General features: G+C 35.5%; 1 protein-coding gene and 1 pseudogene across 2 annotated transcripts in view; one reads left to right on the top strand and one right to left on the bottom strand.

Moving 5' to 3' along the window:
* Positions 1–5,020, top strand: part of LOC311094056 (E3 ubiquitin-protein ligase TRIM39-like) — a 29,487-nt gene extending 24,467 nt beyond the window's left edge. Inside the window, exons 2-8 of the mRNA XM_084131781.1 lie at positions 510–593; positions 1,124–1,695; positions 1,810–1,905; positions 2,224–2,457; positions 2,549–2,687; positions 3,513–3,539; positions 3,694–5,020. Of these exons, the coding sequence (XP_083987907.1) occupies positions 521–593; positions 1,124–1,695; positions 1,810–1,905; positions 2,224–2,457; positions 2,549–2,687; positions 3,513–3,539; positions 3,694–4,247 (1,695 nt within the window). The 5' untranslated portion in view covers positions 510–520 and the 3' untranslated portion in view covers positions 4,248–5,020. The remainder of the gene's footprint in view (positions 1–509; positions 594–1,123; positions 1,696–1,809; positions 1,906–2,223; positions 2,458–2,548; positions 2,688–3,512; positions 3,540–3,693) is intronic.
* A 2,086-nt stretch (positions 5,021–7,106) lies between these two features.
* On the bottom strand, positions 7,107–16,678 carry LOC311093779 (four and a half LIM domains protein 3-like; annotated as a pseudogene). Its single transcript, XR_014609503.1, has 4 exons — positions 16,604–16,678; positions 14,988–15,175; positions 9,176–9,377; positions 7,107–7,848 (listed from the first exon to the last, which is right to left on the bottom strand). The product of XR_014609503.1 is annotated as a four and a half LIM domains protein 3-like (transcript).
* Between the last annotated feature and the right edge of the window lie 1,136 nt (positions 16,679–17,814).

The following is a 17,814-nucleotide window of genomic DNA, read 5'->3' as shown; positions in this document are numbered from 1 at the left end:
AGTTTGGTGTTTCTGTCATTTTGTCACATGGCAGAAAGACTAAAGAAACAGGAAGTAAATGACCTGCAGATTCACTGAACACAAACCTGCTAAACTGCAGATGAAAATCACTTTTATAATAAACTAGATAAAAACTACACTTGACTATATAATGTATTTTGTGAAGAGATATGAAGAGATATGTGAAGAGATAATATATATATATATAGTTTTGTTGGAAATTATATCACTTTGGGTCAAAAGTTCAGTCTCAAAAAAAAAAGTTATCAAAAAAAGTTATCAAAAGAGCAGGTCAAAGTTCAGTTCTGTAAGTTAACAAACCAATTTGATATAAATTATAAATTTGACTTGAAATAATATTATGATGAATAATTAAAACTAAGCCGGACTCGAGGTAAGATTTCATTTAAACCTCAGTGACTAAATACACATTAGGAGCAAATATAGGATTAGATGTTTCTTATAAGTTCTTTGATCATTCAATAACATTTCTATTCTTGAAAACGAAGAGGGAAGAACAATGGCAGAATCTTCACCAACATCAACACAAGCAAGAAAAACCAGGAGACGGAGTATTGAGAATACACCTCCATGTAAGTCAATAAACCAAAACTAAAAAACAAGAAGAATGAATTAGTGCATGAATAACTTTCACTCTTCTCATATAATATTTAATATGTAGTTCAGGAGTGTACAGCAGCAGATAATAAAATCATTTAAAATCAAGATTTCAAATCAATATTGCTCCTTCTTGTATTTATTTATTTGGTACAGTAAGTGTTCGTGTAATGAGCTTCACATTAGGGTTCTGATCAGCTTGTCTGGGTTCATTTTGCAGTAATGACCAGCTGACTGTACATGATCTCTAATATATTTGAGTTTCTTCAAAGACGTCACTCTTTGTCTCTAGACATTCTTTACATTCAACCAACTTCATGAGGTGCATCATGGGATTCTTTATAAACAGTATTAAATGAGCCCATTTATAATAATAAGGCTAATAATAATAATTATTATTGTTATTTAAGTCCTTCTCAAATGCCATTAAATTAAAAAGTCAAATGTGTTTCCAAACTTTAGACTAGTAGTGAAGGTGATTTATCTTCATCATTTCTCTCTCCAGCGATATCTTCCTCCAGTGGTCCACTGACTGAGGAGCTTCAGTGCTCTATATGTCTGGACGTGTTCACTGATCCAGTCACCACTCCATGTGGACACAACTTCTGCAAGACCTGTCTGAATAAGTGCTGGGACAACAGCCAGACCTGCAACTGTCCATATTGTAAAGAAACATTCAAGCACAGACCTGATCTCAAGATTAACACCACACTCCGAGAGCTCGTAGATCACTATAAAAAGAAAAGTCCTGAGAAAAAAAATGAAGTTCTGAAAAAAGCTGAAGTTCTGTGTGACGTCTGTGAGGAAAGAAAGCTGAAAGCCCTGAAGTCGTGTCTGGGGTGTCAGAGCTCTTACTGTGAAACTCACCTGGATCCTCATTCGAGAGTGGCAGGTTTAAAGAAACACAAACTGATCAATCCTGTGAGTAATCTGGAGGACTATATATGTCAGAAACATGAGAGACCTCTGGAGCTGTTCTGTAGAGATGATCAGACTATCGTGTGCCTGATGTGTGGTGTAACAGACCACAAGAACCACAACACTGTTTCTATAGAAGAGGAGAGTGAAGAGAAGAAGGTAGAAGTTACTGACAAACTGATTTTAAATGGCTCTTATCATGAGGAATCACATGTTCTTTAATATAAATGAATCAGTTATGAAAACATATTGTGTGTTGTTCTCTGTCTATAGACTCAACTGATGAAGACACAGAAAGACACACAGCAGATGATCCAGGACAGAATCAAGAAGATTCAAGACGTCAAACACTCAGCAGAAGTCAGAAAAGTGAGTTTAAAATAATTAAATTAAATTAATTTTAATATCTATCATTGTTTATTGAATTGTTGTATAAAAGCAATTTCACACTCACAGTCACAGTGCTGGTCTGAATATCGACACGCCTGTGATTCCCTGATCACTTAGTAAAGTAATAACACATCTCTCCTCAACAACACACATGATTTGAGGAATCATTCAGTGCAAACGGGGCAGAATGAGGGATTTTGAAAACCGCCTAAAAACACTGAAGTATAAGAAATAATAACACTGATTCTTCTCTTAACAAACGCCACTAATAATGTGTTGATTGTCCTGGTTGAGCAGAGAAACACAGAGAAGGAGAAAGCAGCCCGTGTGGAGCTCTTCACTGATCTCATCCGCTCCATTGAGAGATGTCAGACTGAACTGCTGGAGATGATGGAGGAGCAGCAGAAAGCAGCAGAGAAACAGGAGGAAGAGCTCATTGAAGAGCTGGAGCAGGAGATCACTGAGCTAAAGATGAGAAACACTGAGCTGGAGCAGCTCTCACACACTGAAGATCACCTCCACCTCCTACAGGTCAGTCAACATCTCTCTGATCAATGATAATGCAGTATATGACACCATAACACTCCCCATGCTGAAGGATTTCTCCTCTCTCCTGCTGTAGATTTACTCATCCCTGTGCAGCTCTAGAAACACCAGGAACTGGTCTGAGATCAGTGTGAAGACTGATGAGAGTCTGGAGACTCTGAGGAGAGCTCTGACTAAACTGCAGGACTCTCTACAGGAGAAACTCACGCAAACTGGTACAGCAATATCAAATACACCGTACAGATACATATATTTATCATCTTTTAATATCAGTAATGAAGAATGAGTCTGTTAAAGCTGAAATAAGAGAAGTGTGTGATCATGTGTTTGTGTCTCATTATCATCACAGTTCTTCTTGAAGAGAGCAGGTCATATTCATCTCTAATTTCAGGAAACATGCAGTAAATTCATCTTGAACTAGAAGCTTCATCACTGTAACCAGAACCTTGAGGCTTTAGTAAATCTGTGAACACTTTTAGATGAGAAACAACAGAAAGAAACATTCATTTTCTGCCATTTTCAGTCTTTTCAGCTGTTTCATCTAAATGTTGTGATTATGTGTCAGATAAAATCAGTTTCACAGAAGAAAATCAAATCGATAGACATCATTAATGTCTATTCATGCAGATTTGTTCTTTTTTAGAGAAATATTTCTGACCTTTATCAAACAGCTTCGCAGTGCTGGGCTTCATTTGCACTTTCTCTAAGGTTATTTTTTATAGTGTTGTCTTTGCTGAATAACCACAACACTAATACACTCCAAAACTAAGATGAATAACATTAGGCATAAAAATATCTAAAATAAAAATGTCATAAAATGTTCATAAAACATTCCCAAAGATGTTCTAAAAAGGAGGAATATTTCGAGCTCAAACACAATAGGAGTTCAGGGATTCTCTAAATATCAGCAGAGAAACATTGATCAGATAAAACATGATGTTGTTCACAATTCTTTAAATATAACCTTAAATCTTGTCTATAATTCCACACATAAACATGTCAAAGATCTGATGGTGTTTTATTGTCATGTGTCTCTACAGAACTGAAGAGGATACAGCAGTATGCAGGTACAGTGTGCTGTCTGCACTACACTAGATTACATTCAGATACTCACAGCTTCATCACTGACCGACATATGATTAAACACTGATTACATATTACACACATCATCACTAAATATCTGTATTGTGAATTTGTGATTTATATTCTCTGTTTTCTCAGTGGATGTGACTCTGGATCCTGATACAGCTCATCCTGAACTCATCCTGTCTGATGATGGAAAACAAGTGAGACATGGAGACATTATACAGAAACTCCCAGACAAACCAGAGAGATTTGATCAGTTTTACTGTGTCCTGGGAAAGGAGGGATTCTCCTCAGGGAGATTTTATTTTGAGGTGCAGGTGAAGGGAAAGACTGGATGGGATTTAGGAGTGGCCAGAGAATCCATTAACAGGAAGGGATCAATCACACTGACTCCCAGTAATGGATACTGGACTGTGGGGCTGAGGAATGGAAATGAATATAAAGCCTGTGCTGATCCTGATGTCTCTCTGTGTGTGAGAGTGAAGCCGCAGTGGGTCGGTGTGTTTGTGGATTATGAGGAGGGTCTGGTCTCCTTTTATGATGTGGAGTCCAGCTCTCATCTCTACTCTTTCACTGATCAGTCTTTCACTGGGAAACTCTATCCATATTTTAACCCATTCAATAATGCTGGAGGTACAAACTCAACTCCACTGATCATCACAGCTGTCAATTACAATTTACAGCCCTAATATGAAATACACAATGAAAATTATCTATATAATTAAAAATCTAAACGTTTTGCTGTTTTTTCATCATTTATTTTTCTTTGTTAAAATCTATAATTCTAGCTATAATTGCAAATTAAAAAATAATGCTTGTTTAACAATTTTATTTTCAATTTTTCATAATTATTCATGCCGTTGTTTTCTCCCATCTCAACCTGACAAAGTGAAAGTGTCTGTATTTTTTCACATCAAAATCAACCATTATGATAACATTAATAAATTATCAAAGCTGTGTCTAATAGCTGTGATAAAAGCTGTGATAATACTGAGATAAATCAGATGGTAATACCTAAATATATATCAGAACTGTATGATTATCATATTCATACACTACACTATGGATCTTCAAAGTATACATAAAAAACACCATGATATTATGATCATGGTAATAACAAAAAATTAAAAAAGAGAAGAAGAAGAAATTGTAGGCCTATTACCAAGTTACCATCTCATTCCAGTAACCTCGCCTACTCATGACCATAACACTAGAAGGAGAACTCTATTACGAGGGAAAAAGCATAAGCTGAAGTGTACTAGCTTTAGTATAGCATGTAAGGGTCCTGGGATCTGGAATGAGATTGACAATTCTATAAAGGAACTACCTTCTTTTGATATATTTAATAAGCATTTTAAACACAAATTGTTACAACATTATGCATAATAGACCCCATAAGGCTGAAGGTTTCATATTTTATTGACTTATCTGATTTTCTTTTTTGTGGTGTTTGAATACCCCATTATTGGATTTTGTTTGAGGGATGGATGAGATGTGTGATGTATGCTGGCTGGTGGGAGGATATTTTGTGGTGAATGGTGTTGTTGTTGGTGTGGATGGGTATTAGGTGGGTGGACTATTATTTGTTGTTATTAGTGCTGATTATGTGTCTTGAAGGGCCCTATTTATAAGCCGGTATGGCTTCTGTGGAGTCCTTTTTTACAGAATAGTATCTTCTTTAAAATCTGTAAATATGAACTTGTTGTGTTCTGTGAATAAACAAATAAATAAAATAAATAAATAAACCATGTCAAATGTTTAACCATAAGAATAGAATAGAATAATAGACAAATTTTAACACACATCAGATTCATTTAAATGCTCATTTTTTATTGATACAGTTATATACATCTTAAAATAAAATATAGGACTGTTAAATATCTGATGGTGCTGATATGAAGTAGAGATACAAATATGAAACTTTATAAAAGATATTTCCTTCTATCAGGACATAGTAGAAATAAAGATGCCTATTTATATTGCTGTTTATGTTTAATTTCTTTTGATCTGTATGAAAATTGAGCACAGCTTCTTTTTACAGTAGATAGTGATAAAATAAGGTCATCGTTTTGAAGGAAAATATATATAGAAAGCAAGTCACATATTCTGGTCTTTTCACATTGTTCTGTGTCCTGAGAGAAAGAGTAGAAAACTTTATCTCTTTAAAGTAAACCAATCACAGTCAAGAAACTCATAAATGATGACAGAATTATTATTTCTGTGTGAACTATTACTTTAAGATTCTCTGAGGCCTCTGTGCTACAGCATTACTGTAGATAATGTTCACTAGGTGGCGCTATATAGTTTTAATTTAATTTAATTTGTTTAGTGATTTTGTTTTATTTAGTTTACTTGGTTAAAATTTGTTCTTTGTGAGTGCTATGTCTGGTAAATAATTTTTGATTGTGCATCTTTAGTCCTAATGATGATTAATAATGATGCCTGCACTCATTAATGGATGAATATATTGGATCCACATTTTAATGCACTGTTTGTGTATTGAGTGTGTGTTGCCGTATATTTAACACATGATGGATCGAGTGACTGTTAAGTTCTGATGGTTTTAACAGAGACGGCAGGACAAATGTTCTGTCCACTGAGGTTTAGGACACAAGATGAAACCAAAGACCCCAGAGAACGGCTTTAATGGGACCCGGAGTCTCTCCTGGGACAAAGACACAATTTTCATATTTCCATAAACAGAGTCAACTGCATCTAATGGAAGAGTCATGAGAATTTCTTAAACCAATGGCTGCAGATTATGTTTATAAAGGGGTTTGGAAAGATTATTTATGCTTTGTGATGTTTTTAATCCTCATATTTTATGTAAAGTAGGTCTATTTGTACTTAAAATGTATATGGCTGTCATTAACAACATGTCAAACCAGTTGAATTATCATTAAATTTCATTATCACAGACAGACCTTAGCTTTTAAGGAACTCAGTGTCTCCATCAGTCCATCTTTTCCACTGGATGTGTGTGGAAAGTCTGATCACAGTGATTGTGTCGTTCTTCAAGTATTGGCCTGTTGGATTCTGCAAATCCACACTAAAGTACCTGAACTTCCTGATCTTTGTGCTTCAACATCCTGCAGTGAGAAACCTGTAATTCTGCCATCAGACATTACGAATTACGTTCCATCGTCATCTTTTAGTTTTACATGCCTTTATTTAAGGTAAAAAAAAAGAACCTCTCTGAAATTTGGCATCTGGTAAAAATGAGTAAATTAAAATTAAAATTGAAAAACTTTACATGAAGGATTTATTCATGATTAGAGATGTTAGGGTTGAGTTTTATAGGAAATGCAGGATTTCCATAATATTCTTATATTAAACTGCATTTTTTTTTATCAGACATTTAGTCTCAGAAATGTACATGTGCAGTATAGTTTAAAAAAAAATAGAAAACAATTTTAATGAACCTCAAATATTTGAAAGTTGTTGTTTATTATGTAACAAACATTTTCAGAAAGGAAACACAACACAGGAGCAGTTTTACAGAAGCCATTCATATGTAAAAATACAAAAACAAAGTTAAAAGTATTCTCTTGAAAGCAACACAAATAGGAAGCCATCTGTTAAATCATAATTAATATGTGAATATTTCATTTGAGAATTATTAAAATGAATGGATAAAACACTAATTCATGTGCATTAAAATAGTGCACTGTAAAATTCACTTTTTAATACAAACAACATTTTCTGTCCACATTCTAATGCATCAATACATGATTCAATCCTGTCTCGCTGAACACACACCTCACATAATAACACTCAGTGTGTGTTTTGTTCAGATGTAAGTTTCATTGAGGAATGTTGCTGTCGGAGGGAATTTAAAGGCCTGATGTTAATGCAAACACATGGAAAATTACTCAAACGTAAAATCAAAACTGAGTCACTTTGGCACGAAACATGTTCAGTTCAAATGATTTGAGTTTATCATTTAAACTGTGAAATACATTTACACAATCTAATGTGTTGCTCTAGTTTAGAGATTCTTAACATACAGATCTGGGAGAATGTAACACCTAAATGTATATCATGTATATCATACATGTATAAATGATGTCAAACGTTTCATAAATGTGTTTCTATCACACAGCGGTCTGTTCTTCAGCACATCTACAGAAGCAGTTTTGAATTATTCGGCATTGCAGTTTTTGCAGAGAATCTTTGTCCCGTCGGGGAAGAATCCAGCGCCGACCAGAGACACCGAACACTCAGAACACTTAAAACACGACTGATGCCACTGACGATCCTCAAACGACACGTACTTCCCTTCTCCAAAACCTGACAAAAACATTGAGGAGTTTCATTTTGAGCAGCCGTTTCTAAAATCTAAAGTTGTTCCAAACTTATATTGCTTACTTCTGTGCAACAAAAGAAGTTCTTATAGACATAATGAAAGTGAATGGGGACTGGGGCTGTTGAGCTTTTTTTAAATGACAAAAAAACCCAACATGGTTTATGCAACTTGTATGTTATGTTTAAGTCATGTTTTGCTTTTTTTATGTGTGGAGCTTGACAGCCCCAGTCTCCATTCACTTTCATTAAATGAAAAAGAGCAACATGGACATTCTGCGTAATATCTTCTTTTTTTTTTCATCCTTAGAAGAATTCATTGGGGTTTAGACTGACATGAGGATGAGAAAATCAAAATAAATTGATGTATTATATATATATATGTGTTTTTTTTTATGTCATATTCGACACAATTTTATGGCTAATAGTTTGATTAGTGAGAATATGAAGCTCATAGTTGGAGGAAAAAAACACCTCAATTTTATTCAAAGGTCCAAACTGAGAAAAAACATGCAATTTGTTGTTGCTGATATTTATATGCCCCATAAATGGATGAAATTCTGATTGTTTGTAATGTAGATCATTGAGATCTTTATAACAGTATAGCGGACTGCATGAAATGCATGTAAAAATCAGTTGTCACTCAATATCTCCCAATAATGTCTTAGTTAGATGATATTTAAATGCTTAATATCTGTAGTTTTTATTGTGGGAGGCAAAACGTATAATGCAATACAATGATGACTGAGAGACGAACAAATAAATGTAACAAATAAAAGTTGCTTCAGTCCAGTTTATCTTGAAATATTAATAACAATATAAACCTTGTTCTTACATTTACTTATAAAAAATCAAGATTTCACAGCAAAAAGACACGTGAATCACGACCTGAAGGGGGACGTTATTAAATTTACACTAAAAGGCCTTTTACTTGCTAAAATGTATAAACTATCACTCATACAATAGATGGCATGTAGTAGATTGTGTACAAGTTTTCAGCAAAGTTTTGATAATGTTTTAGAAATGTGCGTATCAAATATGATACACTAAGGTTAAAACATATAAACAGTGAGATATTTGATATTGATATTTGAGTTAGATATTATATTCTCATAGGTCATGACCCGGTGGATGAGAGACTCTTGAGTCCCGATGAACAAGCAGAACTTTATTCAAACACACTCAACAGCCTCCAAACACACGACCCTGTTTATGTGACAACTGTCTCTTGTTTCTGACAGTGTTTCTGTTCTCAGCTGAAGGAACTGCTAATGAAGAGCGCTCTTGTTATAAGGACACATTAACACACACTGACCTGTGATGGGTTTGTCACATTTTTGGGCGTACAGGTTACTGAAGCACTTCACACAGAACGGATCTTCACCCTGCGTTGTGAAAGGCTGTCCGGCCAGCTGGACTTTACAACCCGAACACAAGAAACATTCTTTATGCCAGGGCTCGTCTCTGTACGTAACGCCACCCTGAACCAAGATCAGGAAGAGACGAGACCAAACACACTGTCATTCACTGCGTACAACTTAACGAGGTTGGCAGTGAAAAAAAGCAAAAAATACTCAGTTTTAGATTAATCTTCAGATGTGTGTAGTTTACACTCTTAACCCTTGTATGGTGTTCGGGTCTGTTGGACTCGTTTTCATTTTTTATCAAAAGAAAAATGATACAATTAATTATTTTTTCAAACTGAGACTCATTGGCCTTGGCTCATTTTCTGTGAGGAATATATATCAGAACACATTTTCAATGAAAACGCACTGTACACCCCCCCTACACATTTATATTACACACAGGATGTTCGGGTCCCTTGGACCCGGGGCTAATAAAAGTGTGGAAATTGTAGGCCCTGTGTACCTTTACTCTGTCCTCCTCCTGTCAGGGCCTGCTGTTAGTGTGTGTATGTTCTTGTATATGGTTTATGAGGACACAAATGTGTATAATGACATGGGTAATACAACGTAAACATGGTTTATGACGACATCTGTGTCCTCATACTACAGTTTTTTTTTATTCGCTTTGGTACTATTTTCACAAGTAAGGTGTACATTTTCAAAACTCTTGGTACAAAAATCCAAACTGATCACACTTGTAACACAGCTAGTCATTCTTTCAAAACCTGATGTAATGCTTTCAGTCAGTTGCACATGTTTTCAGTCCACATAATCATTGTTTCAAACACAAGATTATTGTAATATGTAATGAGAACATTTGGTTTAATCACAGAAACACAACAGTATGATCTTCTTTCAATTTAGTACTTTTAACAATCAGCTCATTCAACAGCAAACAATGCAAGATACATGTTTCAAATCACTGTTGTTGCTAAATTAATTACAGTAATACAGGCTATGCCACATTAGAAAATACATGTGCATAACCTAACTTATGTAATTGAATCCATAATGTTTGTAATAGTATCTATCCAGTGTGTTATCAAAAGCTGTGATGAAGCACAGCCATGATGTTCTGTGCTAGAACAGAGTTTGCTGGCAATGAATACAGTAAATGATTTTGACTATTTGACTGAATATACTGTAGTGGACCTTTACAGATGAAGGTTGAGTTACAGTAATCTAACTACCATGTCTCTACCATGTTTACAGTATCACATGGCATACATACTGTAATGTAAAATGCTGTATTTGATGCCGTCTGTCTCCCTTCTACTGATATATCTCTGATCAATCTGATGTTTTACAGTCATTGACTGTTTCCTCTCCCTTATACTCTATTCTGCTTTACAGTATTTTCACAAATGGCAAATTTCTCTGTATCTTTCTCTCTCTCTCACACACACACACACACACACACACACACACACACACACACACACACACACACACATGCATGTTCACACACTTTGAACATGATGGAGGTTATTTTCTATAAATCACTTATGTAAAAATAATTCATTACATTTGGTTTTCCATATCAGAAATTGCAAACAAGTTCTATAGAAACTGTATATAGAATCAATATCTATAGAAATATATAGGTGTACCAAATGATTCAGTGATTACAGTTTTTTTTATTCGCTTTGGTACTATTTTCACAAGTAAGGTGTACATTTTCAAAACTCTTAGTACAAAAATCCAAACTGATCACACTTGTAACACAGCTAGTCATTCTTTCAAAACCTGATGTAATGCTTTCAGTCAGTTGCACATGTTTTCAGTCCACATAATCATTGTTTCAAACACAAGATTATTGTAATATGTAATGAGAACATTTGGTTTAATCACAGAAACACAACAGTATGATCTTCTTTCAATTTAGTACTTTTAACAATCAGCTCATTCAACAGCAAACAATGCAAGATACATGTTTCAAATCACCGTTGTTGCTGAATTAATTACAGTAATACAGGCTATGCCACATTAGAAAATACACGTGCATAACCTAACTTATGTAATTTAATCCATAATGTTTGTAATAGTATCTATCCAGTGTGTTATCGGTGTGATGAAGCACAGCCATGATGTTCTGTGCTAGAGCAGAGTTTGCTGGCAATGAATACAGTAAATGATTTTGACTATTTGACTGAATATACTGTAGTGGACCTTTACAGATGAAGGTTGAGTTACAGTAATCTAACTACCATGTCTCTACCATGTTTACAGTATCACATGGCATACATACTGTAATGTAAAATGCTGTATTTGATTCCGTCTGTCTCCCTTCTACTGATGCATCTCTGATCAATCTGATGTTTTACAGTCATTGACTGTTTCCTCTCCCTTATACTCTATTCTGCTTTACAGTATTTTCACAAATGGCAAATTTCTCTGTATCTTTCGCTCTCTCTCTCACACACACACAGAGACACACACACACATGCGTGTCCTTTGAACATCATGGTGGTTACGGTATTATCTATAAATCACTTATGTAAAAAGAATTCATTACATTTGGTTATCCATATCAGAAATTGCAAACAAGTTATATAGAAATTGTGTATTGAATCAATATCTATAGAAATCTATAGGTGTACCAAATGATTCATTGATTAACCATTAAGATCATTTGGATTAAATCATAGACAAATGTATTAAACTGAACAAGAAGAGATGCAAATCAAAAGTTTGATAGTAGGAGCTTTATGAAAGGCAGTGACTGTGAATGAAACATTTATGTAGACGAAACTCTTATTTTGTGTTGTGAAAAGAATACTTTGTGATTGTGTGTATTGTGCGAACACAATTGAAAACATGATGAAATGTTTGAAAAAAGTGCACTTTTGATGATCTGTTGTGATATTAGCACTAAGAGTTTTGAAAATGTACACCTAACTTGTGAAAATAGTACCAAAGCGAATAAAAAAAACTGTAAAACATACTAAATGGTGTTTTTTGAAATTAAAAAAAATGCCAAAAGTTTTCTGTGATTGGTACTGTAGGTTTAGGGGTAGGGTTAGTGTAGGGGGATAGATTATACAGTTTGTACATTAGAAAAACCATTATGCCTATGGAGAGTGACCGTACACCACATATCCAAGTGAGTGTGTGTGTGTGTGTGTGTGTGTGTGTGTGTGTGTGTGTGTGTGTGTGTGTGTGTGTGTGTGTGTGTGTGTGTGTGTGTGTGTGTGTGTGTGCGTGCGTGTGAGAGAGAGATTGTGTGTAAGTGTGAAAGAGAGCAAGAGTGAGTTTTGTGTTTCTACTCCTGCCATTCCCACACGAGGTTGCAATTCTTAAATGTGATCTAATAAAGGTAAAGAGAAAATATTAACCATATGCTGTTTATATTGCTTGTAATTGGGATGAAGTAAACATCTGTTGAGTATTTTAACATAACATTTTTGATTGTGTTGAATTAAAAACCCATAAATGCAGCGGGTCCACCAGACCCACGAACACTGGCTGAGTAACAAAAATATGAACACCACACAAGGGTTAAAAGTAAAGTTTCCAAAGGGGGTTTTCAGAGTGGAAAAAAAGAACCTTTGACAAAGAACATTTCAGTGAACAATTTTGAAGGCAAGACTCATAAATAGGGTAAAATTTTAACAATAAAAAATATCACCATACTTTCTGTGTTGATTGATTACATTAATAATTCCAAACATTTTTGTAAGTTTTTTTTTTTTTTAATATTATGTTTAAATATGCAAATGATGCATTTTCTAATTAACTATGCACTTATTTGCATAAACTCCAAAACAAAAATCTGAATATTGGATGAAGTCAGGTTCAAAAATCTTGTTTCATTTTGTTGACATATTTTAATCAAAGGTTTTTAGAGAGGGGATTTAGGATTTCTCTTTTTATCACTCCATAAATCAGCCAATACTGTCAATAAATACATTTTCACCATGTTTTTAGGAATAAATTGTTGTAACATATCAGACAAATGATATATGAACAAACCTCTCTGTAAAAACCTTCAGAATATAGATATGAATAAAACTGTAAAGTTTGGTGTGTGTGAGTGCTACTGAACTGGAGGAGAAAAAAACTCATTTTAAAAAAGCAACCTTTAAAGATATGAATTGTAATTTAAATCTAGAGATGCAAATATATATAGTGCCATAAAGTAAACACTTAAAAGTGTATTTTGGATTTTTTGTTTCCACTAGTCTGAAGCAATATGATATGAAAAGCCAGTCTATTGAAAATTGACCAGTGCATGAAAAAAACACTTTTTTTTCTCAGTGTAAATAATATTTTAATAGTCTTTTTCCATATCTATAAAGAACCTGACAGCAGAGAGAAGTATCAGCAACCGGAGGAACAACACACTGTAACCTTCGCTCACTCTCACCCTCCGTCTGTCCTCTCTGGTCTCAGACACACTTACTCCCACTAATCATCTCATCATCATCAGATACTAACAGTGCAACTGATACTCTTTCTCCACTCTAAAATCTTGCTTAGACAACTTCTGCCCCCTTTCCTCCAGGCCAGCCCGCGTCACCTCCTCTGCCCCTGGTCATGTGATGTTCTCCGCGAGCATCGGTCTAAACTCAGGGCTGCAGATCCCAGTCAACATGTGAGATCATGAGACCATTCTCATACAGTGACACTCACAGTGTGAATATTATATCAGCTCATTGTGAATTCAAAATGTTGAGCCGGTTGAGAGGAGGAAGTTCAAATGTCGGTCACTGGGGAACATTATAGTTCCCGTTTCTCAACTCTGGAAAAACGTGGACACTGCAGGATTTGTTAGCAAACCGTTTGTGCTGTACAGTTGTGTTCTGGACTCAGCGTGGAATTGTTACACTGGAGAAATGGTGGGTGGTCACTTTAATTGCATTTCACAGGGCCTGGCCCTGTGTTAGCAGAGTACTGTCACATGACCAGGTACATGTGAACCATCTTACCAGCTCATGTGTAGAGTCACCTGGCTTCAGAAATCACACCAGTAATCAAACATATTGCTCTCTGTGTTTCAGGATGTCAAGTCTTTTCAAGGGGAAAAAGAAATAGAGGTTAAGAAGTGAAAAAGAGTCTCCAAAACCACAGCAGAATCTGAATGCATCCGTCAAATAGAAATATTTGTGTCAAATGTCAACACCTGAAAAGAATATAAAATAAACAAGAAAACTGAATTTTTGAAATACTTTATTGATGGAAATAAAATATGAACTTCTACATGATGTTTGTGATATAACTGACCAATATTAGAGGAATTTTAGATCACAGTAAACTCACTAAACTAACAGAATGAGAGTTTAACACAATGACTTTACAGTGGTCTCTCATGCTGAGCTCACAGTTTGAGCGCACAGTGAGTGAGCTTTGAGGTTACACTTTTAGCTCACTGTGACCTCACATCGACCACAGTGAGTATCCTGGGATGGAGAGATCACATCGACCACAGTGAGTATCCTGGGATGGAGAGATCACATCGACCACAGTGAGTATCCTGGGATGGTGAGATCACATCGACCACAGTGAGTATCCTGGGATGGTGAGATCACATCGACCACAGTGAGTATCCTGGGATGGTGAGATCACATCGTTGACTGGAAGAAGAAGTGGCGCAAATCGAAAGATCCCGCTGACCTTGGTTTGTATAAATCCCTCCTCTCAAGCTTCTCTGCTAATGTCTCTCTACTGCTAAAATAACTCACTACCACAACAAAATGAACAATTCTTCTGACTTTTCAAAACCCTCCTCGCCCCTCGTAACAGGGCACACAGTAAAACTCGCTCTTATCTGGGATGAACGACTGTCCGCCGATGGGCTTCTCACAGCCGCAACAAACACAACATTCCTCGTGCCTCGAGCAGCCTCCGTACTCCAGCCGCTTAGAGCTGAGAGATCCACATCTGTTCAAACTAACTCTACAACACTTCATCTACAGTGAGAGAGAGCAAAGCAACATGACAAAACCATTTTAACTTCATGTAAGTGTGCAGGTGCTGCTTTTTAGACTCTTTTCTGTGTTGTTTATTTATTTTTTATTTTTTTTCCCACTAGCGCTTTTACCGCTAGCGGTTTCTTCTTTTTGTTTGTCTCACCCCCCTTCCCCAGTAATAGCCTCGGTGTGGATTGGGCCCATAGGATAGACTAGCCCACCGGGATCTAGCCTGCTTTCCTCAGAGTGTTTCACCCATTTGGAGCCGATGTGTGCAGTGTAATGCTGTGAAGTGTGTGTCTTTTGAAATAGCTCAAAGAGCATGGTTGCCGTGTTGTGTAAGCTGAGTTTGTAGTGTTCTACTCTAAAGTGGTGTGCCTTAGCTCACGTGTGGTATTGAAACCTAGGCCTGGTCAAGCTTGTATTCCGGTGCCCCCCCACCTGTGGCTTATCCCTATGTTAAATGATGGATTTGTGTATTATTTATTGACAACCAAAAGCGACTCATTTTTAACTAAGATAAAATAAAGATTGTATCTTTTTACTTTGCTAAGCCAAGCCTGTGTGTGCTTCTTTGTAAAATAGAGTCCCCTTGCTCTGACCAGTCTTGTCCAGCGGGTGGCGTAGTCAGCACTGCCATAGACTTACAGGCGGCGACATAAGAAAGAAAGACAATGCAATGGGAGCAGGAACTCTTCCATATCTTTCTCTCGTCCAAGCAGAAGGTGCTTTCTCATTTCACACTGGCAAAAAAATCATATTTTCAACATGTATTGTAACTTTTTTGTTTTTGTTTAAATATCTAAAAAATGATTGTGAAAAAACAAGATGAGCAAGATAAAACAATTTAAAACCAATTTAAAAATAGTGCTTCTCAATTCAGTCTGATCTTGTTTTACAGTTTTTTACGATTGCTATGACAGATTTTTCAATACTTTTAACAATTTTCCAAAACTCTTAACACAGTTAGCACTACATCCGTCTGTGTAAGCTATACTATTAACACATTTCTTGTTGCTTTAACACAAAATGCATACAATTAACACAAATTTAAAATGCTTGAACTTCTTTTACACACAAGCTCAAACAAGACCAAAACAATTGATTTTTACTGCCAAATTTACCAATGCTTTAACACTGTATGTCAGAACAGATAACACCATGTTCTAAACCTAACCTTACAGGCTAAAGTCAAGGTAAACAGCTGCTTATATTGTGAACTGAAACACAAATATATCCCCTGTATTTGATTCTATTCTTACTGAGAAACAGCTGATAGAATTATGCAAATAATAATAAGATGACTCTTTTTTTTTTATTCTTCTGGTGCTTTTTCTGTTCATATATTTTGTATTTTCACATTATTCTATTGCTAGTGAGAAACAGCTGATTGAAGTTATGCAAATATGGGACAATGTGGCATTCCACCATTCCCGTGCAGTCACAGCCAGGTTTGACGCCCATCAGAGGATTGCCCCTTACTTCCCTTTCCTCAACCCCCATTGAGGAGTTTTCTCAGCCTGGAGATGAAAGGTTTTTGACCATAGTCCACAGGACCAAATGTCCCTCCTGTATGCAAAAGATGCTGCATACCAAGACATCACAGCTGAACACTGCCAGGGGTGGATAAGGCATGTTACTGTAAAAGATTCTTCCCAAGATGCCTTGCCAGGGCAGATATCAGGTGTGATGTGGATGAGAACATGTGGACAAACGCAGAAGACCGGGCAGATTAGAAGATGGCCTTTTCTGTTTGTATATTTTGTATTTTCACATACAGTAATACTGTAAATGGCAGCTATATTGCATATTTTTGTTATCTTGCAGAAATGTCCTGTTGCAAATAAAGCCGTTACTGCAGCAATTCTGTCTCTGTCTTCTTTTTTCACAAACCATACATTCTATAAAGCTACTCTAAGAAGGGTCATTTATTTTGTTGTATTGAATTTCTGCTGCAAAACAAAAAACAAAAAAAACAAACAAAATGCATGCATTTACATTACAAACAAAACAAAAATATAGAGACTTCAAAAAAAAAAAAAAAAAAATCTGCAGTGCAAAACACAATCTCTGATCAATACAATATACTGTCTATTGTATAAGGGCAGACCTGACACATAAAATAATGCAGTTTCTGTAATTTCAGCTGATGTCAGTGTTTTTTTATCATTGTGTTATGATTGACTAAATGTTCCTGTTGGAAGAGAACATGTGTTAGTGTTTTGAATAATTATTTGATTTTGAAACATGTTTGCAGTGTTTTGTTAGACATTGTGTATTGTGTTAGTGTATTATTGTATTTTGTAAATTAGTTTTGGAGTTTAGTTTACAATGTGTGATTTTGAGCATGAAATTAACCGTTTTGCCAATTGTGTGTTTTAGGTGTGTTGGTGCGTTAAGAGTTTAGGAAATTTGTTAAAAGTATTGAAAAAATTGTCATAGCGATTGTAAAAAACTGTAAATATTTTTACACATTTTTAATGAGAAATAGGCCAAGTAAAAGAAATGCTATTTGTTTACAAATGTATTATATTATGGAGACATGTAGGTCTATTAAATGTTTTAAATGAGGAATGAAATACAGGCCAAATTACAGGCATTTTTTGTTAGCCTATAAGCTAGCACATTTTTTTATTTTA

Source organism: Abramis brama (assembly GCF_963993115.1).
Source record: "Abramis brama genome assembly, chromosome: 12".
In the NCBI taxonomy this organism is placed as follows: Eukaryota; Metazoa; Chordata; class Actinopteri; order Cypriniformes; family Leuciscidae; genus Abramis; species Abramis brama.
This window is presented reverse-complemented; position numbering and strand designations above follow the sequence as displayed.